Source organism: Phalacrocorax aristotelis, chromosome 5 (assembly GCF_949628215.1).
Source record: "Phalacrocorax aristotelis chromosome 5, bGulAri2.1, whole genome shotgun sequence".
NCBI classification, from domain to species: Eukaryota; Metazoa; Chordata; class Aves; order Suliformes; family Phalacrocoracidae; genus Phalacrocorax; species Phalacrocorax aristotelis.
In genome coordinates, this window is record NC_134280.1 from 18,254,172 (window position 1) to 18,279,951 (window position 25,780).

At 52.8% G+C, this 25,780-nt stretch overlaps 1 protein-coding gene across 1 annotated transcript in view; it reads left to right on the forward strand.

Annotated features, from left to right (window-relative positions):
• TTLL4 (tubulin tyrosine ligase like 4) overlaps positions 1 to 25,573 on the forward strand; it is a 29,091-nt gene extending 3,518 nt beyond the window's left edge. Inside the window, exons 2-19 of the mRNA XM_075093184.1 lie at positions 5,601 to 6,953; positions 7,646 to 7,755; positions 8,193 to 8,256; positions 9,967 to 10,091; positions 10,494 to 10,604; positions 11,580 to 11,656; positions 12,587 to 12,781; positions 12,862 to 12,944; positions 14,039 to 14,167; positions 14,801 to 14,923; positions 16,460 to 16,558; positions 17,133 to 17,267; positions 17,983 to 18,120; positions 19,944 to 20,046; positions 20,646 to 20,856; positions 23,143 to 23,213; positions 23,773 to 23,855; positions 24,679 to 25,573. Of these exons, the coding sequence (XP_074949285.1) occupies positions 5,623 to 6,953; positions 7,646 to 7,755; positions 8,193 to 8,256; positions 9,967 to 10,091; positions 10,494 to 10,604; positions 11,580 to 11,656; positions 12,587 to 12,781; positions 12,862 to 12,944; positions 14,039 to 14,167; positions 14,801 to 14,923; positions 16,460 to 16,558; positions 17,133 to 17,267; positions 17,983 to 18,120; positions 19,944 to 20,046; positions 20,646 to 20,856; positions 23,143 to 23,213; positions 23,773 to 23,855; positions 24,679 to 24,820 (3,330 nt within the window). The 5' untranslated portion in view covers positions 5,601 to 5,622 and the 3' untranslated portion in view covers positions 24,821 to 25,573. The remainder of the gene's footprint in view (positions 1 to 5,600; positions 6,954 to 7,645; positions 7,756 to 8,192; positions 8,257 to 9,966; positions 10,092 to 10,493; positions 10,605 to 11,579; positions 11,657 to 12,586; positions 12,782 to 12,861; positions 12,945 to 14,038; positions 14,168 to 14,800; positions 14,924 to 16,459; positions 16,559 to 17,132; positions 17,268 to 17,982; positions 18,121 to 19,943; positions 20,047 to 20,645; positions 20,857 to 23,142; positions 23,214 to 23,772; positions 23,856 to 24,678) is intronic.
• The last annotated feature ends 207 nt before the right edge of the window (positions 25,574 to 25,780 follow it).

The window sequence follows — 25,780 nt, forward strand, 5'->3', positions numbered from 1 at the left end:
GAAAAGGAGGTTTAGAGGGGATCTCATCACCATGTACCAGTACTTAAGGGACAGCTACAAAGATGATGGAGGCTCCCTTTTTATAAGGAGTCACGTGGAGAGGACATGGGGGAATGGACACAAGTTGCTCTTGGGGAGATTCCAATTGGACACCAGAGGGAAATTTTTCACAGTGAGGACAATCAACCGTTGGAATAATCTCCCCAGGGAAGTGGTTGACTCGGCCACATTGGACACTTCCAAGAGTCATTTGGACAGGGTGCTGGGCCATCTTGTCTAGACTGCGCTCTTCCTAGAAAGGTTGGACTAGATGATCCCTGAGGTCCCTTCCAATCTGTGATTCTGTGATTTCTGTGCCAAAGGCTGCCTAAAACCAGACCAAGCTGTGCCGACCACCTCTTGGTTCCTGTGCTGGCAGCCAAGCTCTCCCCAGGTCTCGCTGCGTAATTGTCCTGAACCTTTTCTCCCATCATGAAGCTCAACTGAGAATGCTCTCCCTTTGGTTTGCTGCCTGCTCAGATCTGCAGGAGGGTGCTTTAGACCTCCTCACTGAAAGGACCTCCCCCTGCTTTAGCTGGTTGCTTTTAACCCAGGCTCATTTCCCTACTCTAGTTTATGCTGCAATACAGCTGCTCCCATAGCCCAGACAATGAGAAAGTAAGAATCAGGAGCAGGAGCAAGAGCAGGGGCTTCCCACCTTCATTGCTGGGGAAATACAGAGCTGTGTGGTCTCTTGTCACTGTGTGGCAGGTCCCCTGTGGTCACCTGAGGACTCTGTCAGGGCAGAAGAGTCAATATTCTTCAGTAGCCATGGTGACTCCACGCTTGGGACCTTTTGCCCTTTGGTGTGGCCCCGGTGCTCTCTGGTCGCAGCCAGGTCAGCCTGCCTGGGGCAAGCACTGAGCCAGCCCTTTAATTTAGACATCCCCAGTGCACGCTCTGTGTAGCAAAGCTGCAGCCCTGGATTTTCTGCCTAACCATGCTGGAGTCCCTCACCTTGTCCGATAGTGTGCTCCAGTGCCTGAGAGCAGTGAGAAAGTCCTCTGTGAACTCGAACCCACGAGCCTTCCGTCCCCAGCCCAGTCTGTGTGTGTGTGGAGGGAGGCATTTGCTGCAGCACAGAGTGAGGCGGCAGCTGGATTCCAGCTCTTCTGTGGCTTGGCCTGGCACCCTGCTGCCCATAAGCTCTGCCTGCCTCCCTCCCTGCCACCTCAGGAATGGGAATGTGGGCCAGAGCTGCTCTGCTGCTCTTGCAGGGCAGCCCTCCGCTTAGTGAAAAGATCGTTTTGGGCAGCCGTGCACTTTTCATGCCATCTCTCTTCAGTGTGGAGTTCAGCACCACAGCTGTTGAATTGAAATTAGTAGCCCCAGCGCAAATGCCAGGCACAAACATAATCCTGGATGCAGGTGGAATTTGCTGATGTATCCCCATGGTGGGTGGTTTCTCACTGGTATCTTTTTTTTGACCCGAGTGGCCAGGCAAAAACTTGGTGTCTGGATTAGGAGAGAAATTGATTATCATCCCGTGCATCTGGTTTTGCGCCCAAAGTATGGTCTTCCACCCAAAAAGTGGTTCTGCAGGATGATACTGGAGCTGAGAGGGACCAGGGATGCGTAACAGCATGGCGAAGCCTTGGGTGCCTTGGGTGCTGCTTTGTCTCCATGTGTGACTGCACTTGAGGCCACCTGTTTCCTGGAGCTGATGTAGGTGAGGGTTGTTTCCGTGCTGTTGAAACACAAGAGTTTGTACCTAGCTACCAGGTGTAAGAGCAGCTCTAGGCACTCTCAGTCAATCGGTTTTAGATCAACATGCTTGATCTTATTGAAAGCTTTTTAATTTTTTTGAAGGGATACGAACCCTTATTTTGAAATGTATATTGGTTTAAAAATCTGTTTATTGTGCATTGTTGTTAACTTGCATGTTCAAGCTTTAATCAAAAGCCCCATTGCTGCAAGTGAGGAACTTGTTGTGAACTTAGGTCTCATTTAGAAAAAGATGTTATCCTTTCTAATTCTAAAGAACGGAAATTTCACCCTGCAATGGCACAGAAAACAATAGCAAATCACAGTATCTGACACACACCCCCTATTGTGACTTTGGGCTGCCTGAGGCTGACAGCACATTATCAGGTCAGCTTGCAGCTCATACGTTTGCAAGCTCTTGTTATTTTAAGTGTGTCACCACAGCTGCGTTTAAAATAACCTCCCCAGCCAAACTCACATGACAGAGGGACGATGTGCACACCCGGGCTCTTACGGTCACCTCCTTTCCTATTAGAAGCAGGTCTGTGAGGTGCTGCCACGCTGCCGTTAGGGGAGCGCACGCTGCAGGGAGGCTCGGGCTGGAAGAAGGGACTTCCACTGATGCTTAGTGGGGTGTGCTTGGGCTGGGCCACGCGGTAGCCCCTGTGATGTGACATTCGTACAGGCTGTGGCAGGGCTCCAGCTGACATCCTAAAGCTTGCGAGCAGGCTGTGCGATAATAAAAAGTGCTAGCGAAATAATTGTAAGCGAGCGCAACTGTACAGTCACTCCCAACAGTGACAACTTTGGCCTTCATATTGCGTGTCAATAAGTCCATGCCAAAATCCGTTAATTACTAGTAATGGTGTTTTGGGTTTGACTTCCAGCCCGGCCAGTTCGCCGTGGGCTTTTCCCAACTCATGTTTTTACAATAAAATTTCCAACTGTAGTTTTATTGCTGTTGTGAGCAGCAGAACAGATTCCTGCTCCTTTGCCGTAGGGCTGGGTTGGCAGAGCTAGGGATTGCATCAATCTGTGACCTTCCTCCACCCCAAAACTCTGACCAAGTTAAATATAAAGGGGAAGCTTCCCTGACAGGTAACCAGTGGGGATTTACCTTGGGGCAGGTGACATGGTTTGTGCCCAGAGCCAGGGGGACGTGGTGGCTGCTGTCCTGCTGTGCCCACAGCCTCGCATGCAAAGATGGCTCCATCTCCAACGGTTCTCCTGGATGTTCAGCAGCTGCTTTGCCGAGCTGTTCTTGCAGCGAGGACAGGAGCCAGTTTGCAGGCAGACATCAGAGGTAGCTGTGCTGGCACGCAGGAGGTGGGACAAGCATATGGATGCATCCTGACCTGCACCATGCGGGGGCATGTTCTTCCTTTCATCCTTCCTGCCCCTATCTCTGAGCTCCTGTGTCTCTACAGTGGTCACTAGCTGTCACCCAGCGCAGTCATTGCCTGGAAGCTGTATAAAAGGCCCTGCTGCTTCCTTCTGCATCCACTGCTTCCAGTGCACCCCAGCCCTGTGCCAGCCCAGCTGCTTCTGCGGCTCTGTGGCAAAACCACTCCAGAGAGGGGCAACCTCAGCACGTTCCCCCTCAGCCGCTGCAGGGCTGGGGAGCAGTCCTGGCCAAGCAGGCGGTGGCAGCTAAGGCAGTGCCATGGCCAGACCCCTGCCCTGACAGCTGCAGCTGTCGGCGGTACCCCCATGCCTGTGCTGGTTACAGCTGTGCTGCTGTCATCACTTACTCCAGAGCAGGGTCACACAGGTCTTCTGCTGGCATACTCACTCCCGTGTCTAAGCTGGCTGTAGGATTCATGTCCCTCGTTACAGCTTCATTAGGCTAAATTGCTTTTATTTTTATAGCAGGGTGATCCACTGATTGCTGTAAAGCCAGGTGGAGATGAGGCACAGGTGGCTTTCACTGCGGGCTGGTTGTGCAAGGTCGTCCACAGCTGGGTGAGAGCATATGCAATGGCCAAGCTGGCAGCAATGCTGCAGTGACAGTCCCCTCTAGGTAGGGACATGGGGGACACTTTTATTCACCTCCTTGGTTTTCATTTTGCTTTTTCAGGTCTGCATTTGCTGGTGTGCTAGGGTCGCTTTGTGGTTTGATCACACTTGCAACCTAGGTGCATCTGGGGGGATGGCATGTGGAAGCTGAGCTTTGCTCGCTTGTTTACTGGGGGAAACTTGAGCCGGGCGGGTGGCGGCATCTGAGCCACAGCCTCTTTGCTCTGTGCTAATCGCTGTGAATGTCACAGCACGTTCAGGTTTGCTGCTGGGCAAGGATCAGGTAGTGATCTGGTAGTGCGATACAACTCAGTTCTGTATGGCATGTGGAATTCCTTTCCCCAAGACTCTGAGCCCCTCTGAGCTGCAGCTCGCAGAGGGACGCAGCTGCCCCATCCTCATTGGGAGTGCTCAGTGTGACTGTACAGGCACTGATGAACAGTGCAGGCATGGGCATGGAGTCGACCTGACCCCTTCCATACTTTCTTGCAGAGCTTGGCAGGGCAGCAGCTCTCCTTGAGGATGTATAGCTCCTATGGGATCCTGCGTGGAACCTCATATGGCCTCCAGCTGGGGTGCTGCTGACCTGATGTGTGCTGGAGACTGGGGCCTGCTTCACAGGTTGAGAAGGTCTGGCAGGTGTAGGTCTGTGTGGGGTGTAGGTCTGTCTGACCCAGCCCTGTGGTGGGTATGAGCCACTGTCACAGCGCTGCAGAGCAACCTGGGGCCTCCTAGCTACACTCTAACTGCTGCAGCTGAGGTGAGAAAGGGGTGTGTATGTGTATTGGAAGAAAACAAAGCGGATGGTGGTTGATGCTTTGCTTACCCTTCTTTTTATACTTGTTTTTTTTAAATGCAAGTTTGTGAGAGCTGGAAGGTAGAAGAGCAACCCACCCAGCCTGCTTGGGATACAAATTCCTATCATGGCTGTATCCAGAGGCCTTCCAGGCATGTGTTAAAGCAAGATAAGTACCTGGCACATGGCTTGTTTTTCTGTTTCCCTTCTCCCCAGGCAAGAGGATCTTACAGGCATGGTGCAGTAGTTCATTTGAGGAGGATTCAGGACACCTACATCTGCTGCTCTGTGGTCTGCCAGTTGCTCCTCACAAGCGACTTTTCTGTAGAACTACAGTGGGGAGGAATGTGTGTGTGTGGTACTGCCAGTCTCTGCTGGAAACTGAGGTGCTGATGTTAGAACAGCCCCACATTTGCTCCTTGCTGCCTTCTCAGTCCTGAGCTCTTTAGGATGCCCTCAGCCCTCGCTGAGCTTTCCAAGGGGTTACAAAAGTGAGAAACTGGTTCCTTTTAAAAGAAGGACTGAGGTTATTGCCAGTTGTATGACTTTGGGAGCTGAACCTGTATGGAGTGGGCAGAAGAAAAAGCAGCAGATCTTTTGGGGCTTGCAGTGGAGTCGGGAGAGCTGGTGGTGGAGCGCACAGTGCAGTTTGGAGATGTAGACCCATGATATTGGGCTCTGGCTGCTGTGCTGGGTTCAGGGCAGGCAGGCTCTCCTTGCAGCTGTGGCTGCTGCGCTGGGGCTGCTGCCCTGTGGCCCTGGCTGGCAGCCAGGCACCCCTGCCATTTGCAGGGTATAAACTTTCAAGCAGACGGCACTTTTCCCAAGGCCCTCTCTAAGTTGTCCTTTGCATCCTCTGTTTCATGGGACACGCCAGCTATTCCTTTGACTTGGTCCCAGGAGACTCTCGGGTTGCTCAGCAGATATAGACGCGGTTTTTCATCCTGCAGGAAAAGGAGCTGGCCCTGCTCCCCTCTTGGGGCACTGGCTGGGTGCTTTGCCCTGCCGGCGTAACAGCGCCTTTCATGCTGTTGTCTTGTTTCAGGCCGGCAAAGATGCTGCTGTAGATGACCAGTTTGCTTGTGCCTCATGTGCTATGGGTCTACATGGCCTCTGCAGGACCAGAACGTGCTAATCTGGGCCCCAAGCAGGAGAAGAGTGTCAGGCTCAAGTCAGGCACCCTTCTGGCAGGGAGAGCTCAGCCGTGCCAGGCCTGGCACCTCATTCAGCAGCAGGCAAAACCCATCTGGAATTTAGAGAAGTATGTGAGTGCTTTCCAGGATCGCAGCCTGATGCCCTCAGGGATCCCTCTGCAGCAGTCCTGCTTCTTGTTACCACCATCACGATGCCACGCACAGCCCAGTGACGACGCCCTCCCGAGCCTGCCCTTGGCCCAGCCCTGCCTGGACCTGGGCGGGAGTGCTCTGCTCTGCCGACGCTCCTGCCTCAGACCCAAGCCGTACGGGCTTTCTTTCCAAAGCCCTCCAGACACCAGGTCTGCCACAGGAAGGGTGATGTCTTCCTTGGTGATGGAGCCCTGCCTGCTGCCTGCGCTGGCAGAGGAGCAGTCTGGGACTCGGGTCAAAGGCTCTACTGTTAGCTCAGGTCAGCAGGCTTCCAGCTCCTACAGACCAGTGCTCAGTAACAACTCCTTCCTACGGCCAAGCAGTGCTAAAGTGCCTTTGCTGCAGTCACTGGAGATCAAGAAGGTGAAAAACACCCACAGCTTCCCTGCTGCCTCGTGGCCCCACTCTAAGGATGATGGAGACAGCTTCCCCAGCAGCCTGGTCAATGGAGCAGTGAAAAGCAGTGACCTTGTGTTGGAGAAAACCGTGGTCCCCTCCGTGACCCATGTGCCCAGCAGTGCCATCCTCAGGGAGGACGCTGAGAGGAGAGCGCACAGCTTAAAAGAGAAGGAACCAGAGATCAGCCTCACGGAGGCTGTGCAGCAGCTAGCCGGAGAGACTGCCCCATGCAATGGCTTTGCATGTGAAATAGAAAGCTCTGGCCTTACGAATATGGGCAGCCTATCCAACTGGAACAGCAGGTGGGGGCAGCACATCATAGCGCAGCTCACCCTGAAAGAAACCATCGCTCCTCTGAACTTGGAGCTGGGTAGCCGTCGCCTTAACAGTAACTCGAGCCTTATAGGCACCGATGGTGCCATCGTCGGCACTAAGCGTGTCAGCGTCCATCTGTTGGCCTCGCACGCTGGCTCTTCTGACCACAACACCGACTGCCGGCCTGCAAGTATGTTGAGCCCATGCAGCGGGGATCAGGTGGTGAGAGCAGAGCCTCCACACCTCACTGCTGTCTCTGAAGTGGCAACTCAGATGTCCACCATCCAACTGGAGGAAGAGGAGGAACAGGTCCAGGCTGTGCCCTGGGGAAAGCTCAAGTAAGTAGAGCCAGGAGGAGGAGGGAGGCTGTGGCAGGATGGGCTGGGCTAGGTGTTTTGTCTGTGTGTGTTGGGAGAGGATGCACTGTGGGCACTACAGGGGTGGCTGTAAGGATAGCCATGGGCTGCGTCCCTGACCAAAATCCATGTGTGGCATCCTGGTGCAGGGGGAGCCTTCCTGCCACACCCAGCTTGACACAGGCATGTGGGGTGGCTCCGAGGCCTTCCACGTTCTCCTTCAACCACAGGGTGTAGCTGAATTGCTTTGTGGCACTTCTGCCTCGCTCCCCACACAGTCATGGGGCCCTATCTGCTGTGGTAGGCTCTGCACATACTTTGGGTGAAGCCAGCTGTTGAGCCAGGTCCAGCAAGGCTTTCCTGGGCAGACACGTGGGTTCCTAAAGGAACATGGAGCTGATGCATGACATGGGGGAGCTCCTGTTCCTGCTTTCCTGCTGGGCAGGGGTGTCCTCATGCCTTTTTCTTTCTGGCTGCTCTGGAAAATCTTCACTCTCAGGGTGCCCTGGGGCCTCTCCATCTTGCTAGCTTGGGAGGAATGCTTGTATATCAGCACCAGGGAGGGCAGTGCTGTCACTCCCCTGCCCGTGTTACCGCATGCCGCCTCGTGGGCCTCTGGATCTTTTAGCCCTGGAATGCACATGCCACTCCAAACGTGCCTCCCTTTGTCCCAGTGTTACTGCTGATCAGTTGCTGCTGGAGCTGAGCCATCCCCAGGACGAAGCAGAGGAAGAACTTCCTGATGGCCTGGATGAGAGGTGCAGTCAGGAAGAAGATGAGGACAGTGAGTGCTGGTTCCCCAGGGAGGGCTGTGCTCTGTGCCTTGAGGTGGGGAGTGTGGGGCTGTCTGGAAGCTGGGGGTGGGCACGCCTGCCTCCTGTCTTACACTGATGCTGTCATTTCAGGATGATCTAGAGATTATGCTGAACCCAAAAGCAATGTAGCAGCAAGGAGGAATTGCATGGGTTCCTCTCAGGAGCAGGCTAGGGTTCACTGCTGTCCTGCTCCAAAATTTACCCATCTCCAATCTGTGCAGGGCTGTCAGCTCCAGCCGCTGCCCTGCCTTTTATATCACCAATTAGCGGGCAAACCCCAGGATCCAAGGATTTGGGGCAGCTGGGAAGGGTCTGTCCCCTGAAGCATTTGGTTTCTCTTTTCCCTTCATAACTCTGTGCATTCGCTCACCACAGAGACAAAACTTGCATCTGTCCCCTCCTGCAGGTAACTCAGATGCTTCCTCTGTCACTGGCATGTCACCCAGAGGCTCTGTGGCTCTTGTATCCAGGTTAGTAGCTGTGTATAGTGCATTGAACTTGGCATCTTTGTCCAAACTTGTCCATCTTTGCCCTCCCTGGTGACAGGAGAGCTGTAGTATGTGGGGGAATGGAGTAAAGGTAGCAACGGGCTTCCTGACCAAAATGAGCTTCCTTGCTACCCTGCAGACCAAAGCTACCTCTCTTGCTACGAAGAGCAGCCTGCAAAGTGCTGAGGGTGCATCCACCACAGCAAAACAGGGGTCTTAATTTCACTGCCGCTGCCAGGTGCTGGGTTAGATTTACTGCATTAAATTGTGCTCTTGCAGTGTTGTTGCTTTGCAGATGAAGTACAGTGATGGCGCCCTGGGCCAGAGACTGCAAAAGCTCCTTGGGGTCTTGTGTCTCAGCATTGCATCCTAGAAACATGTCCTGGAGCCTGGGTTTTTCTTTAGCTTTTGGAAGGAGGTTTCTCTGAGGAGGATAGGTCAGCCTGTGGTTATCTGCGTCCTGCCTCCATGACTCCTGGCAGACCTCTGCGGGACCTGTTCTTGCCTGTCCAGCAAAGAGAGCTGGTCCTTGCAGCTGTGCTGCCCCTTGCACTTAGGGCTGCCTCGGGCTTTGCTGTCTGCCTGACAACTTGCTGCTTTCCATCATGACATAACTGGGAGATGAGGGTAGCAAGTATTGAACCTCAGGGTGCTACAGGGCTCTGGGTGTCCATATGTGGTTGTGAAAGTCCTGCGGAGGTGACTTAAATTGAACCAGTACCTGTTTCTGGCAGGATGTGGCTAGCTGGCCTCTGGAAGCAGATGGGGGGAAGAAGCAACTGGGGGCCAAATGCCTTCTGCAGCGAGGAGGGAGGGATGTTGGTCACTTCTCTGTGCAGGCTGTACACTGGGCTGGCCTCGAAGCCTTTGCAGGTGTCTCCCGCCTTCAGATGGTTGTGGGCAAAACCAGTTTTGTGCCAGGGAATGTTAATCAATATAATTTATTGCCAATTAACAAAACTAACAATTTTGATGTTGAAAGAAAATACATATATACAGGGGTTTAGGGAAACACCTCTTCTCCCCCATCCTGGTCTCCAACCCCCTCATTGCAAGCTACACTCAGTCCCTTCAGCAAGGCAAGGGGTGGCCTGGGAGATTGGGGTTAATGTGTTGTGGCTAGTTTTCTTCTGCTGCTCTTTGTTCCTTAGTAGGTTGTTTTAGCATGGCTTCTTCTACTGGCTGCAGTGGCATATATTTGAATATATGTTCATTATAAACTCTACTTTTAGCATCATCACAACCGTAATAGGAAAGTTACAAATTCTAGCCTTCCTTCCAGGTGTTAGGGATTGCTGTGGTAAGGTGTACGTACAGTTGGTAGAACTCCAGCCCTCTTCCCTGCAACAGACCAAAGCCAAGAGGATTACAACAGCTGAATCCTATATGCATTACAGCCTCCACCCCTTGTACCTGTGGACTAGGTTATAGGGTTTGTCATGTAACAAACTCCACCCCTTGCCCCGGCAAAACACAAAACCTACAGGGGTTGTAATACTTGGTATGTGCATTCATTGCAAGCTCACCCCTCGTCACTGCACACTGGGTTAGTGATCTTAGCGCCCGTTGCTTGCACCACATTGCAATGATGCAAATTCCCGATACGAGGATGAAGGCTCCTTCCGGCTTCCTCCTTCCTCCCTGTGCTACTGTTCACCTTTAGCCAGCTGCCTACCTCTTCATCTCTCCTAGGAATTGCATTGAGTGCTTGGGCCAGCCGGCTGAGGCTCAGGAGAAAGTGCTCAAACCAGCTCTTGTCTGCAGTTTATTCCCTAATGTGCCTCCAACCATCTACTTCAGTACTCGGGATGAGAGAGGTGAGACAGGGTCTTCTGCCGTGCAGGGTGAGAGCAGCCAGCCCATTATTAGCAAGCAGTGGTGCCCACAGACAGCCAAGAGCTGGCCAACAGCAGCTCCCCTTCACCCTTCCCGTGATGAGACCCAGCACTGCTGTGAGGTCCAAAGGGCTGGAGTAAAATGAAGGCTGCTCCTGCAGCCTGGAGCATGAGTCAGGCTGCTACCAAATGTTCCAGCAGCCTGGATCTCCCCCAGCTGTGGACCCTTCTGCTCCATGCTAGTTCTGCAAAGGTGGCTATGCACCCTCCTCTGCAGGGCTGGTTCCTGTGCAGCAAACCATAAGAATTTCCCTGGGTGCAGCTGTAGAAAATCTGTGTATTGTGTTTGTTTCCTTCTGTCCTTATCTTTTTTTGCCTTCCTAGTGGAAAAGCTGCCTTGGGAGCAGAGGAAGCTGCTGCGATGGAAAATGTGCACAGTCACGCCAAACATAGTGAAGCAAACTGTTGGCAGGTCCCACTTCAGAGTCAGCACAAGTAAGCTCTGGGAGGCTGGCAGCGTCCAGCACGTCGAGTCCTCCCTTGCCTCCAGCCTGTGAGCATGAGAAGGCAGACTGCCCACGAAGAGCAGAGCAGGAGCAATACAGGCTTGGCACTGCAGGATGCTGGGTTCCCATTTCTACCTGTCTGACCTGCAGTATCCAAGTTCTGGGTCCTAGCAGGGCCTGATCTCCCTCTTGGCTTGCCCCTGGCATGGACCACAAGGACTTACTCCTGGGTTGGCAGGAGTTGTGGGGCAGCAGAGCTGTGCTCTGGCTTGTTTGAGCTGTGCCTCTAGATGGTGCTGCCACTCTGAGGAGGCTGGCACTCATCTGGTGCCAACCCCAGCACTGCTGTCCCTTGTCCCCGTGTGCTGAGGAAGAAGCCATCCTCTCTGACCATAGCCAGAGGGTTCTCAGGGTTGGGATATTTTTGCGTAAGAGATGTGTAGGAGAGGGCTGGGGAAGCACTGAGCATTTGCAGCTATGATCCATACCCTGGAGTGTGATCTCCCAGCAGTACTTAACAGGGCTCCTGCATCTATCAGGAGACCTCTGCACAGACCATTTTGGAGCTATAATGGGACATGCAGGGCAGAGCAAGACCTAGGAAGTCTTGCAATCCTACATGTGCCTCTGCAGTGCAGTGCTGCTTAGCCAGCTGCTTCATTCACCTGCTGTAAAGCAGGGAAGTCAGGGTGCTGGGGGATTAAAGCCATTCCTTTGACCCTGTGTCTGCTCAGATCCCTGCAACAGTCATGTTTGCAAGGATATGACCCTCCTGGTTAACTGGATCCCACTCACAACCCTTGATTTGGCAGCTTTGTCATAGCCAGTATGAGTGCTTTGTGCTATTGCTGTGAAGCATCCCTGCCGTGCTTCTGCTCGCCCCAGAAGATGGAGTACTCATGGGCTGAGAGGGCATTTTGGGTGGCAGGGTACTTGGTCATGGACTTTTCCGTTTTTCCTGCAGAAACCAACGACTGGTTGGGTTGCTGGGGCCACCACATGAAATCCCCTAGCTTCAGAGCTATCAGGGAGCACCAAAAGGTAGGGGATGTTTAGGGCTGACCTCCTTCATATGCATGGAGAGCATATTGGGAGCAGTTTGGGTGCTCCTCTCTTCAGGGCCAGGCGTTTGCTGTGCAGGCTGTCCCTGCAGTGTCCGTTCCAGAGCATGGCAGCTGGAATTTCTGTGCTGCCAGATGAGCCCAGAACACAAGGCATAGCTGGGTTGAGCATCCCCACTGTAAGGGTGGCTCTTGTACAGACTGAGGCTGTAGCCAAGCTGTGTTCACTTGTGAGCTCATCTAAATTCTGCCTTTGTTGCTTAAAGCAGCCATTCCTCTGGCAGAACTGAGCGGAAGGGCCAGTGCCCTCCCAGCCAGCACAGCCAGAGGGGATGTACCTAACTCAGATCACAAAAAGGTCAGAAGTAGCCAGTGGCTTGAGGAACATGTGAGGGACCAGAGGTTTGATATCTATCACACATACATGTTTGTTCTGGAGAACCATGATGCTCCAAACTGCTCAGTCTTGAGGCAGCATCCAGGTTTGGAAGCTGGCAGCCTCCAGCCCTGTTCCTGTCCTGATGCAGGGTCTTTCTGTCCCCAGAGCTTGTGTCGCACGGGCAAGACTCTGGCATACAGTTTAGAAGCAAGTGGGAAACCTCTGGGGTGGAGGATACTGCCAGAGAAAGCTCAAAGGCTGAGGGCTAGTGCCCTGCAGCTGCTCAGACATCAGAAGGGAGGAGGTGGCAGCTGCTGGCTTTGTAGCAGTGTGGGTCACCGTGGGGGTGTTTGTCCCTGCAAAGCTTCAGGAGCAGGTGGGTCCTGTCTTGGTGCAAGCCTGGGAGGGGAGCAAAGAGCGTTACCTTGCACTGTGTTCAGAAAGGATGTATCCTCTGGCCAGGGAGCAGCAAGGGGTGGGCAGGGAGGTGGGGAAGCAGGGAGATCTCACAGCATCTGGGTTTCTTTACAGCTAAACCACTTCCCTGGTTCATTTCAAATTGGGAGAAAGGACCGTCTGTGGCGCAACCTGTTGAAGATGCAGGCTCGCTGTGGGAGGAAGGAGTTTAACTTCTTTCCACAGTCCTTCATCCTGCCCCAGGACATCAAATTACTCAGGAAAGCATGGGAGGAAGGAGCTAGCCGGCAGAAATGGATTGTGAAACCAGTAAGTGCAAAGCAGAGCTCAATTCTCTGTTCCACTGTAGCTGCAGGGAGAAGATCTGATCCCTTGTTTGTGTTTTGCAGCCAGCATCAGCAAGAGGTATTGGTATCCAGGTCATCCACAAATGGAGCCAGCTCCCCAAAAGGAGGCCGCTGCTGGTACAGAGGTGAATGAAGGAAAGCAAGGTTGACACATAGCCTGGGACCTCCTAGTGTCGAGTCCCTCTGGCCAGGTCTGGGCTGCTGTCACTGTGTCGCAGAGCAGAAGCACCCGATTTGCATCCAGAAACTTTCAGCTGCCTGGGTGTAATGCTGCTGCTCAAAGTCTGGCTCTGTCAGCTGCTGCTGTGCTTACCAGAGTGCTACTGTCTCTGCACAGATTTTTGAGGTCTCGGGTAGAAACTGGCTCCACGGGCTTTCTGGAGCTTCTGTCTGGCAGGTGATCAGCTTGAGCTCTGCTGTGATCCTGCTCTCACTGCTTTGTACTCTGGAGTTTGGCATCTTTGGAGGCAAACAAACCTTATCCAGTGCCCACAAGCACAGTGGGGAGAGAAGTGCCAGGGAAGAGGTGGCAATTGTCAAAGACTTGTTTTTATCCAAGCTAGAATGGGCAATAAGAGCCTCCCTGTGTGTGGATGTTGATCAAAGGGTTTTCTTGAAATAACAGGATTTTCAGAATCTCTTTCCCCTTTTGCAGAAAAATGGAATAGCTCACATTGGCCTGAGGCTGCTTTCTGGGAAGGTTCTTGTGAGGGCAAGAAAACTGTCTGGTGTTTGACAGACAGGGAATTGCTGTGTTGGCTTGTCTCTTCTCCCTTTCTGCTTCCTGTGCAAAGTGATAAGCTTTCCTATGGAAAATCCTGAACTTTGGGGGTAAATAATGAAACGATTTGGATGAAAATTTCCAACTGTTTCTGATCTCTGAACCAAACCATCTGTGGCCCACTGCATGTCTTAGATGTTCCTGGATATTGTGATCAGTCTTGTGGGTGTGGAAGACCTACTCTGCCTCAGAGCCAGGGAGAATCTCATCAAAATGGAACTGAGCAGAAGGAAATACTGCTCATGTGCTGCAGGATCTCCCCGTGCATAGGAGAGCTTTTTTCTTTCATTTTGACTGTGATGCACTTAACTTGGATACGCTGTGCAAAAGGGCTTCTGCATTGATCCATGGTTTTGCCAAGCTCTCAGAGGTGGGGGCTAGAGATGTTCCTGCACATGGAAATCATAATCCTCCCCCGGTCCTTTCTTCCCTCTGCAGATATCTGCACAAACCCTACCTCATTGGCGGGAAGAAGTTTGACCTGAGGATCTACGTTTACGTCACTTGCTATGATCCCCTCAGGGTATACCTGTTCAAGGATGGATTGGTTCGCTTTGCTAGCTGCAAGTAGGTTGTGCAGGAGAGTGGTGCTGTGGGGGCTGCCTCAGCACTGAGGCACATGTGGCTGTGGTACCTGTCTCGGCAGAGGCAGGAGGGAGTCATCCCCTATGTGGTGGTGCTTGCTTGCTTGAGAAGCAGTCTGGAAACACATGGGGTCACTGCAGGTGACATTGTTGAAAGGGAATGTGAGAGGATGCTTCATTCATCCCCCTTTCCCAAGGCAAGATTAGCTCAGTGTAAAGCAGTTCTTGAAATACGCTGTCTGTACTTCATACTACATAAGAGCTGGCATACCAGAAACTGAGATGTTATTTCCAGTTTTGACTAAATTGCCTTGGGCTGCTGCAGTTCCGTCAGTGCTTTTGCTCACTGACACTCTGGTCTTTTCTTAAGGACATGCTGTGAGCATGGGATTGCATCCCACTGCCCCAAGGCAGCCTGCTCTGTGTCTCATGCTTTGTCCCATCAGCTCTGGGCTGTTGGGGAAAGAGAGGTCCAGGCAGCCTGGGAATGGGAGGTGGCAGGGCTGGTGGGTGGCCAAGAGTGGTATGAGATGAGAACAGAGTTTCTGGCTGCCCCATGGGCCTGGGGACAGTCAGTTCAAGCTCAGACTGCTTGTGCTCCTATGGCCTCCTCCAGGTACTCCTCCTCGATGAAGAGCCTCAGCAACAAATTTATGCACTTGACCAACTACAGTGTGAACAAGAAGAACACGGAGTACAAGTCCAACTCAGATGAGACTGCTTGTCAGGGACACAAATGGTAGGTGCTGCTTTTAGGGCACAGGGCAGCTCTTTCTATTCTCTGTTAAGTCAGCTTTTTTTTTAGTATCCTACCCAAAACTTGAAGGTGCTTCCTGTATTATCTGCTCCCACTTGAGGAAACTGGAAGAACACAGTGTTTTTTAGCATGAGTTAATGTTGATGGAATCCGGATGGTCTCCCTGGCTTGTGACTCATCCTGTCTGCTACTGCATGGGCTGTGGTTGCAGTTCATCCTGCCTGTGTCTGTGCTGTTCCCTGCTTCCAGCGCTGCTCTCATCTGTGCTTATTCGCCCCCTTGCCCTCTTGTGCGGGTGATGGGATGTGGTTAAAGCAGAATCTGATATTTTGCTGTTAGAACTTGAATAGATAATTGTGGTGCTTAAATTGGCTAGATGGGAGCTTCTGCTCATCTCACTGCTGACTTGTGGACGCAGAGAAAGGGACAGTCCTGGTGCCAAACTGACAATTTATGTGCTACTCAGAGCGAATAGGAGCAGTGGTGCCATTTCTAGGCATTTGGAAGAGGGCTGCAGTCTTGCAGGAGTTCCTGTTCCCTGCTGTCCCATGGGTGGACTGATCCAAGGCCCCAGGCACTTGTCTCTGATTCCACAGTGGTGCTTGAACTCTTTTAAAAATAGTGCAGGATAGAGTTTTCAATTCATGGGCCTGGGCAGGGCTACTTCACTTCAAAGGGAGCTGGGGAAGGTGGTTTGCTGTGGTAGGATTGCTTTCTCAAACCTGGACCTGCTGTGCAGTGGTCTGTTCCTCCACAGGGACTTTGAGAAGGGTCTGCTGTCCCCCCAGCAGCTGAAATTCCACAGGGGTGGGATTGTGAGGGTTTTTGGTACCGCCATTCAAGTCAAAGCTGGCTGCTCCCACGTTAAAGATGAGAGTGGCTGTAATCCACTCCATCTTGTAAGCAGGAAGCGTGACCTTTGGATTCCTGGCCATTAGCCACATGGTCTCACTTGAGCAACATCTGAGCATCCTTGGCTCAGTGTCAGGGTAGCTTTCAGCACTCGATGTGGTGTGGGAAACTCCTATAAAAGCAGAGACGCTCCCCCCTACCATCTTGTTCTCCACAATTTAAAAAAATTTTTTATCCACCCCCGAAGCCTCAGTGAAATGGCTCTACTAAAAGATTTATGGGGATCTTGCTGGATTCCTGCTCTGAGCTGCTTTGCAGTTCTGCGGGGGATGGCCTGCAGGAAGGGGAGGTTTGCTGAGGACACAGAGAGGGAGGGAAGAGAAGATCTGGGCCTGACATACCTTGCTCATGTGCTAATTTGGGACCTATTACTCCAGTGCTCGGACAAGTCTATGACAGATTTGTATTCCTAGTAGCCTGGGCCTACAAGATGAGCGGCCATACTGGAGAGGGTAGCAACCAGAAGCTGAGGGGTTTGAGGATGGCAGAAGGATGGCCCTGCCAGGGAAAAGCTTTGTTGAGGCTCCCCTCTGCCACTTTCGCTCCCCTAGCAGGGCTGGGCAGCAAGGGGCTACAGAGCTACCTCCTTTGTTTTCTCTCTCCCAGGGCACTCAAAGCTCTCTGGAGTTACCTGGCCCAGAAGGGAGTTAATAGTGAGGCCATCTGGGAGAAGATTAAGGACATCGTTATCAAAACCATCATTGCGTGAGTCCTGTCACCCCTTGCTCTGTGCCTGGCTGTGGGGTGCACCCTGGCCCCTCTGGCTTTCCAGTCCCCTCTCAGCCTGGTCTTTTTGCTCTTAGTCTAAATGCTGCCACTGCTGTTGGCATCAGTATTTCTCTCTGGATCCTTCCTTTCATCCTGTTACTTATGGTCGTTCTGCAGTAGCTGCAGTGGGTATATAGACCGTATATTTCCTGCAGTGCAGGGGCGGAGGCCAGGCGGGTGCGGTGCACCCGACACTCTGCCCAGCTTGTCACCCACTCCCCTGATTGACCAGGGTGCCTGAGAAGAAAGGTCCCCTGGTGCAGGATGGATCTTGCGTTCAGAGGAGGCTCCTGCCTGACAGAGCAGGGATGCTCAGGATGCAGTGCTGGATCCATACGCAGTGCAGCAGCAGCAGCTCACAAGCCTGTGTCGGTCTCTCAGCCCAGCTGCACCCGCACCATGTGGCTGTATACACTCTCAGAACACTCTCAGAACTGGCAGCATGTGCTGTGAACAGCCAGAGTTCTGCTGTCTGACTGTTGGAAACAAGCATTTTTCCCTTGGCTTGCAGATCTGAGCCCTACGTGAACAGCCTGGTGAAGATGTACGTGCGGCGGCCGTATTGTTGCCATGAGCTGTTTGGGTTTGATATCATGCTGGATGAAAACCTCAAGCCCTGGATCTTAGAGGTCAACATTTCCCCAAGGTAAAGCAGATTCTGAGCCACAGCAGATAATGGCCTTTCTTCTACCACAAAGTGAATTTGGCTCGTGATGTCCCTGGCACCCTGTGCTGAAAGACTGTGGGCTTTGAAGCCTCCCTCTCCAGATTGCAGGAATCAAAGTCCTCCCTGTCTGCGAAAGCAACATTTATCTGCAGCTCAGAAAGCTTTGCTGGGCATGCTCCATCTAGAGCCAGGGAAGAGTATGTTAAAAAAGGAAGGGCGAGGAGGGATGTGTCATGTAGGGAACAGTTGACGGCACAGATTTCTTCTTTGTGTGGGCAGAAGCGATCAGCGGGTCCTTGTGCACTGTTTCTTGCTTGCTGACGGCACCCAGCTGCACAGTGTTGGCTGTGCAGGCAGGGCCAGGAGCTGCGGTCCTTCTGTGCATGGCCTCTCCTGCCTGCGAGAGCGGATGGGGATGAGCTGGACACAGAACTGTGATCCCAGATGGGGGGCTCTGGGTTTCCAGCAAATCTGGGAAGAGGTGGAGAAATTAACCATTTCTGGTGGGGAGCCCCTATTCAAAGTGCTGTTGTCAGGATTGTTCTCTCAATGTCTCATGGCTGTTTGTGATGAATCGAGGGACAGACTGGCTTTTGAAACCCAGGCAGTATTAACCCAGGGACTGATCTCAGGGCTGTGGGGTTTGGCACCTCCATTCTAGCACTCAGACTGCTGTGATGCTTCCACCACACAGCCTCCACTCCAACTCCCCGCTGGACGTGAGCATCAAGGGCCAGATGATCCGGGACCTCCTCAACCTCGCCGGTTTCGTTCTGCCCAGCACGGACAGCATGGCCTCAAAGCCACAGACAAGAAGCGGCTCTAGCTGCAGGTCAGCCCCCTTTTCTGTCAGAGGGGCAGGATTTTCTCTTGGGGGATTTAATCTGGGGGCTGCTTGCAGCCCAGCAAAGGATGCTTTCTGTGCTGTTGAGAGCCTGTGCTTGCTGGTCCTTCAGCTATGGGTCTGAGGGACTTGCATCATTGCTGGGGTGTCTGGTTTCTGCAGTCTCTTCAAGGCAGAAGGATTTATGCCTTCTCTGCAGGTCCATGTTAGAAGTGAGGCCAGTGTAATTTGTGTTTGCTCTGCAGTTAGCTGAGTTGTACTCTACCCTCCTTCCCCCTGCCAGAACCAATGTGATGCTGAGGCACACTGCCTCCATTTGCTTGGAGCGCTGTCTGGCTGCACTGGGGCTGGATCCACTTACCCTCTACCCCAGGGCTGATGTGCTGCTGCCTTGAGCAAAAGGAGCACCTGCTATTTTGCAAAGGCTGGAGTGATCTGTTCCTTAGGCAAGACTGCAGGTGTCAGAGGCTGTAGACGTATAGACCGGGTTGTGCACAGTCTTACCTTGCAGCTAACATGACTGGGCATGTGTCCACCAAGGCCCCTGCTCCTTCCGTGTTTGTCCACAGTTTGAGCTTATGCTGTTTTCAAACCTGATGGTGCGGAGGAAACCAGTCCTGCTCCCTGCAGCATAGTGGCTGCTGACTGTTTGTCACTGAAGGAGCAGCTCGCTGGGATGAGCACCAGCATGCGGTAATGTATGGGCATGCCAAAAGATGGGACTCTTGCCCTTCGCCTGCCCTGTGCCTTCAGCAAAGGAAGAAGCTTGGAGCACGGGCCCGTTCCAGCCGGAGACCTCTCGCCAGCTCATCTGCAGCGCTTTGATCACACGCTCGTTTATGGCTTGCAACAGAGGTGCTGAAGGGCAGGTGGCCTCGGAGGGACCTGCAGGGGATTAAGCGGATCCTGAACATGGTTCAGTTGATGCATTACCAGAGTTCTTGCATCCAGGGTCAAGCTTGCTTAACCATATCTCCTGCCCTGGGAAGGATAGGAAGGGGTTTTTATATATGGGCATAATTCCAGTAGATCTGCATGTTGCCCAAGCACCATGCAGCACAGCCTTGAGACTCTGCTCTCCCTGTTTGGATCTGCACACAACTAATTATTTTTGCAGCATCAGCAGAACAAATTAGCTGTGTTACTATAAGCATTAAAAGGTGCTGGACAGCTATCTCCCAGAGTCTGGCATTCCCAAATGGTTCAGTTGGGTGCTTAGAATTGTTTAGATGGTTGCTGGTCAGATCGTACAAAAGGCCAGGATTTCCCATGGCATGTGAAGCTGGAGCTGAATTTGAGTCTTGAGAGTTCTTGGATGTTGCAGGAGGAAGTATTTGATCTGAGAGTTCTCTCCTTCCTTGCACAGTATAAGTACCGAGTACTCATACCCCCAGCCCTGTTGTTACAGTTAGGAAGCTGTGTTCCAAGCAGGATGTAAACATGAGATCCCACCAGGCTTCAAGAGCTGTGAATCGGGTCACAGTGTGTCTTTTGCCCTCTTGCATCCTTTGTGAGTGTGAGGTGATAGTTCACCTTTTGGATGAAGAAACGCTGAAGTGCCATAGCGAGGAGCTGGCAGGGCCCTCCCTGTTCCTCTGCCCATCACCTGCCTGGGACCTGAGCTGATGCACAAGGCTGTGGGTGCATCACTGGTCTTGGAACTAGTGAAATCCTTGGACAAAGCGTTCTCTCCCCCACAGCATCTTCCTGAGGGTGTCACTGCTCTCACAGAAGTTGCTGGAGCAGCTCTGCCATGACAGGACTCTGTTTTCTCTGGTTAAATGCTCTGCTGCCTGTTCTTGTGTCCTCAGTCTGAGCAGTGCTTTGAAGGAGAAGCCCAAGCCAGCATCTGAGCATTTCATAGCAGAGAAGATGAAGAAGGCCTATTACTTGACACAGAATATGCCTGACCAGGTATGACACAATCAGCTCTGAGACTTGTGCCATCCTTCCAAGCCACTGTCCCAAGCAGTCTCACGTCTGTCCCTTGTCCCTCTCCAGATTGTGCCCCTCTGTGGGGACAGCCAGATGACGGGGAGCACTTGGGCTCCAGTGGGTTACAAGACAGCTGGTCAGAAATAAATTGGGTTTGCTTAAGCCACTGCTGCACTGGCTCATCTTTACATTAAGATAGGCACGTGCTCAGGGGCACATTACCCACCAGACCCCAAACAGAGTCTGAGCACTGCCCATTCCTCCTTGTGTCTCTGCACAGCTCTCATAGCCTTTGCCTGCTGACCCTGTGCAGGTAGCAGGGACGTTTGCTTTGTGTGCCACCTGGCAGTGCCTGTAAGAGAGGTTGGGCTGCAGAATTGGGGATCTCCTCAGCTCTGTGCAGCATTGAGGTCACCCCTGAGCCTAGATTTCTTTATTTTCCACATGGTCTGTGTCCCAAAGATCTCAGACACATGGAGACCTCTGCCTGAGAGGGTTTAAGGAGTGGGGAGGTGGGAAGGGGGACTGACAAAATGTAGTTGAGTTCTCCCTGACCCTGGGTTTGCTCTTGTCTGCAGGATTTTTATTCTTCTGTCTTGGACATCCTGACCCCAGATGATGTTCGCATCCTGGTGGAGACAGAGGACGAGTATTCCCGGCGCGGGCAGTTTGAGCGGGTGTTCCCCACCCACATCTCCATGCGGTACCTGCGCTTCTTCGAGCAGCCTCGTTACTTCAACATCCTGGTGACCCAGTGGGAGCTCAAATACTACTTGAATAAACACAAAGGTAACTGCCATCTGAGAGCCTGGCACAGTCACCTGAGTCAAGCAGGCTGCCTGCCGGCAGTCGCAGGAGACTTCTGAGCTGTGCATGTTGAGGGAGTGCTGTCTGCCTGCACACTAGCCATAGGAAATGTGTTACCCTCCCAGACTGCTTTGAATGTCATTAAAAGCTTATTCTGAGTTGATCAGAGGTGCTGACTGCTCTGGTAAGCTCAGCACCCACACTTCTAGGTGTCCAGGGGCTAAAGCAGGCTGGGATTCTACCTTCAACCTGTAATTTTGGCCTGTTATTGCATTTTTCTGTCCTCTTTTGAGGAAGAAACAACTGGATTCACTGGGCTTTGTTCCTTACAGGTGACCTGTGAAGGAAAAATTGGGCCTACTCCCTGGTCTCCTGATGCTTTCTAATTGATGAAAAACAGTTAGCGTGCACACAGAGGAATTTTTCCTAAACACTAAAAATCTAGCTATCATTTCCACCTTTCCAGGACACAACTCTGCAGTTTAATAAAAAGCATCCTTTAATGAGGCATAGCTGGGCTGGACCAATTCCTTCTCACCCAGGGCTATCTCTATCAGGGCTGCAGTAGAGGGTATTTAGGAGAGAGAACCAGTGAGGTCTAGTGTGAGGGGTTAGAGGACATAAAAAGTCTGTGGATCAGGGCTCTCCATCCAGCATCTGCTGTAGCTGGAGGCGCTTCTGCAGGAGCTGGCCCTCCACTGAGGCGACCGTATGTGTGCTCCTAGCCTGGCTGTCATGCAAAGAAAAAGAAAAAAATGCTTTTGTCACTTTTCATTGGTGTTAAAGCAAATATCACAGGGGTCGCTAACAATCTTTCACAGAAAGACAGTAACCTCATAGCCCTCTCCAGCTGCACTTGTCAGCATGTGTCATCCTTTGCCTTGCTAATACCTTTGCTAGATGCTCTGCTGTCAGCTGGAAGAAAGATCCTGTCATCATCTGCACTGAAGTGCTGCCCTGAACTTTGCTGCTCATGCCGGGTTCAGTGCTCCAGCTTCTTCGAATCAACCCAGCGAGCAGACTTGCTCTACCCCCTCGTTGCTCTTCACTTCTGAGTAAAACCCAACCTCCCCTGGCCCCTTCCCATTCATGTATGTTCCACGCAGCTCTCCTCTCTCCTTGGCCAGCAAGGTGCAAAGCCCGAGCTGGTGCACAGAGCCGGGACAGGGCTGCCGAGCTGCGCTGATCCCCTCAGCCCCCAGCACCTGGAGTGTTTTTTCCAAGGTCCTGGGGCTTGCTGAAAGGTCACTGAGGAGCAGAGTTTGGGCAGCAATGATTCGTCCTATAGCCAGGCCTAGTATCATATAGCAAACCACAGTAACCCCAGCTGGACAGCATCAACAGCATCAAGTTCCTGGCCATTGCTCTGCTGGTTCTTGAATCTCAAGGCACCTTAGCTTGTGCTGTGGCTCTAAGGCTCTTAAAAAAAGAAAATTAGAAGGGAGCAGCCTTGGATTTTTCAAGATCTCTGGATTAGTAGAGAGCAGGGAACTTGGCTGTAGTGGGGACAGCTAGCAGGAGGCAGGAGGAGGCCTTGGAGGAAGTGGAGCCTGTTCAGTGCAGTCAGACACCTGGCTCTGCTTCAGGGTGACCTCCTTGCGCTCTGGAGCAGCACATCTTTTGTGCTTCTGGAGGAATGGTCCCTTCCAGTCACACCGCTGGTGAGCTCGGTCTGTGCCAGCTTTGTCCTCTGCCAGGGATGGAGACCAGGTCTTGGCCCATATCGAGCTCCAGCTGGATCTGTGCAGGGAAGAGAAGATGGACTGGGAAGCTGCAGCTGATCGGTGCTGTGCAAGGAGGAGGTTGCCTGAGCTGCCCTCCTCTGGGAAAGGGGCTGGCGACAGCAAAGCTGCTCCACTTTTGCACTGTAGGAACTTTCACCAGCGCAGCACAAATCAGGTGCTGCTGTTGGCAGGCACCGGGCTCGGGGGGACAGCCAGTCTGGTCTAATTCGGCAAATCCTGCGTTGCCCCAGTTTCCCTGCTTAACTGAGCCTGCTGCACAGCGCGTCTGGCTCCCTGGGAGGAAGGCAGGCGCTGCGGCAGCCCACATGCTGGCGCTTGCTGGTGTTTGCTCGTACAAAGGGTGAACGCCCTTGGTTTACCCCGTGTTTGCTGGGACTCAGGCATGTGTTCAGCTGGTTACTGCATAGCATGTACTACGCTGTCAGTTCACTCCGTGCAGCATATTTGAGTGTCCCAAGCTGGGAAGGCTTAACTCTCTGCAGACTTGGTCATTCGTTCTCGCTTCTTTTCTGTCATTTCCTAGGGCTGGAGCTTCTGAAGAACTGGTGTGTCAAAGGGTACCACACTGGGGCAGGGATGGATTCAGCCCAGATGGTGCGTATGGCTGTGGGTAAGCTAGGGAGAGGTGGTTGTTTGCTTGGGCAGAGAGCCTGCTTATTCCACTTCCTGTGGCTCCTACCCTACTTGTTTGCTCTCTTCTCCTCTTTCTGCCAAGGCCTCTAGGAGTCTGGAAAACCCTATACTTCTCTAGCGTGAAGTCCACCATCTATCAGATCTGCAAGTACTTTGCATCTGAATATCCTTGAGTGCACTGACCTGCACTGCCCTGACCTGCCCTTTATTCCTCTCTGTGAGGGAGCCATCTCCGTCTGTCACTCCTGTGCCTTACAGCAGGCTAATCCAGTGAAAGAAACCCACTCTTTTGACCTTGAGATGCTCTGCTCCCACTTACAGCAGAGGGATTCATTAAAACAGAGAGCAAAGACTGCTCTGTTTGCTATTCTGGGAACAGTCTGGTGGCAGTGACGATGCACAGCAGTGTGAAGCAGTTCAAGCTGAAGCGCACTAGGGCAGCCTACAGCAGAGCCCAGCAGGCTTGAGGGATTTTTGCCACAACTTAATAGCCATTTGGTTGTCTTTTCTCCTCCTGCAGTGGTCGTTGCCAAAGTCTTTCTTTCTCCAGAAGAGCAGCATTCAATCAAATGGCTTCAGCAAACTGGAACTGGTCAGACTGGGGTGAGTTTGCAGTGGCTGTGACGTGCATGATGTTTACAGTGTGGCTTTAGGGCTGGTGTACTGAGAGAGAACTGGCAGCAGGGAAAGCAGCTTTGTTTAATGGGGGACAGCTTGGGTTGCAGGCTCTGAAGCCAACCTCCGCTCTCTGGAGAGCCAACTGATGGGGCTGGCATGATGTCTATGCGACTGGGCATGTCTCCTTGGCACCGTCTGCCCAGCTCAGATGGGAGTGAGGCCCAAACCAGCCAGACTGGTGATGTTTGGGATTGTCATGGTCAGGACACACTGACAAGATGTTCCCCACAGGGACCCATACCACTTCTGTGGTCTCTGATGTGGCCAGCAGTGAGCAGAGGCTTTCAGCTGCAGCATGGGGCTGGGGGGAGCAGTGAGGCCTCTGAGTCTGCTGCACTCTGCCAGCTTCCCAGAGCAAAGCTGGGCTGCAAAATGGGTGCTGCTGGCCCCGACAGCCTCCTGGCAGAGAGGTGGAGGACTGGGGTTCATATGGGTGGGCCAAAGTGGAGGGCAGGCACACCCCTGGTCTCTAGTGTTAAGGGAAAGGGCATACCTGCTCCTGTGCCCAGGCCAGGGTGGGGTGGGGTTTGCGTGCAGCCAGGGAGATCAAGCTGTGACCCTAAAGTCCCGTCACTGTCTTGGCTGTTGGGGTGACTGGTACTGCCCATGGTGGGGAATGGAGTAGGTGAGCCTGGTAGCCTTGTCTCTGAGCCTGCCTATGATGATACCTCAGGTGAATGTTGCTCTGTGGCCCTTTTGATCCTTTATCACTGTCCCTAAACAGCATGGGGTCTCCTTTTTCCTGCAGTACACTCCTCCCTTCAGCTGGTGAAGACCTCACGAGATGCCTGGAGCCCAGCCCTACTCAGAGCTTACCTCTCAACAAGTGCACTGGTGGAACCAACCAGAAATGTGCTGGCTGCCTCTCGGGCACCACCCTGGTGATGTGACCAGGCAGCTGCCGTCCCTCCCTGGGGACACCTAAACCTACCTCAAAGGAATAGACAGGAGCTGGCTCTGGAGAGCAAGGACTGTGGACTGTGGGAGCCCCCTGCGCTGCACACTTGCCTGTGGGGCTGTTTTTAGAGAGGGATGTTTTACTGGGCAAGAGCTGTGTGACTTCTGTTTTTAAAACAAATGGCAAAGGCTGTGCCTTCCAAAGGGGAAGTTGAGTTTGTCTGGCCTTTGTCCTAAGCTGTTTTTAAAGCCTGACATGGTGGTGGTGGTTTCTTTGCTGCGTGGGAGCTGGCTGAGCTTGGAGTCATCCTGGCCTTCCAGTCCCTGACCAGCACGGGCTGAGCCCTTGCTCGCCTGCATGTCTGTGCTTGTTTGTCCTGAGCCACTGGGAGCAGAGTCTGCTCCCGCAGCCTGTCCTGTGGAGAAAGGTCCCCAGTTACCACCCTGCACTGACTGATTTTGTCCTTTCTGAACACCTGGGCCAACATCCTGCCCTCCCGCAGCCTCGGGGCCTGGGAAGAACCTTGGGCTTCCACATCTGCTGCTCGAGAGAGAGACCATGGATACCAGTGTGGTTCTGGTTTGTCGTGGGGCTGCCAGGGAGGGAGCATCTTCTTGAGGCTGTCGGCTCTTGCAGGTGACCTGCAGTGTGCGTGTGGGGACTGCAGACTGGTGCTCTTCTCCTGGGCTCTGCTTTGTATTTTTCCTTTGTTTCTCAAGGATTTCTATAAAAGTTTTAACACTCAGCTGCTCTCCTGGCCTGCATCTGCCTCTGTTTCCCTCACCCATTTGGGTCCGTAGGGCAGCTCGGCTCTCCCTGCACTCCGACAGGCTCCAGTGCAGGTAGGGTTTGTGCCACCACCCCACCATTCCTCTGTCGTTCCCGGGGCTGGGGGTTCCTGCTGCCCTACAGCACGTAAGTGTGCCCCCCTGCATGGGGGACCAGCTTCCAG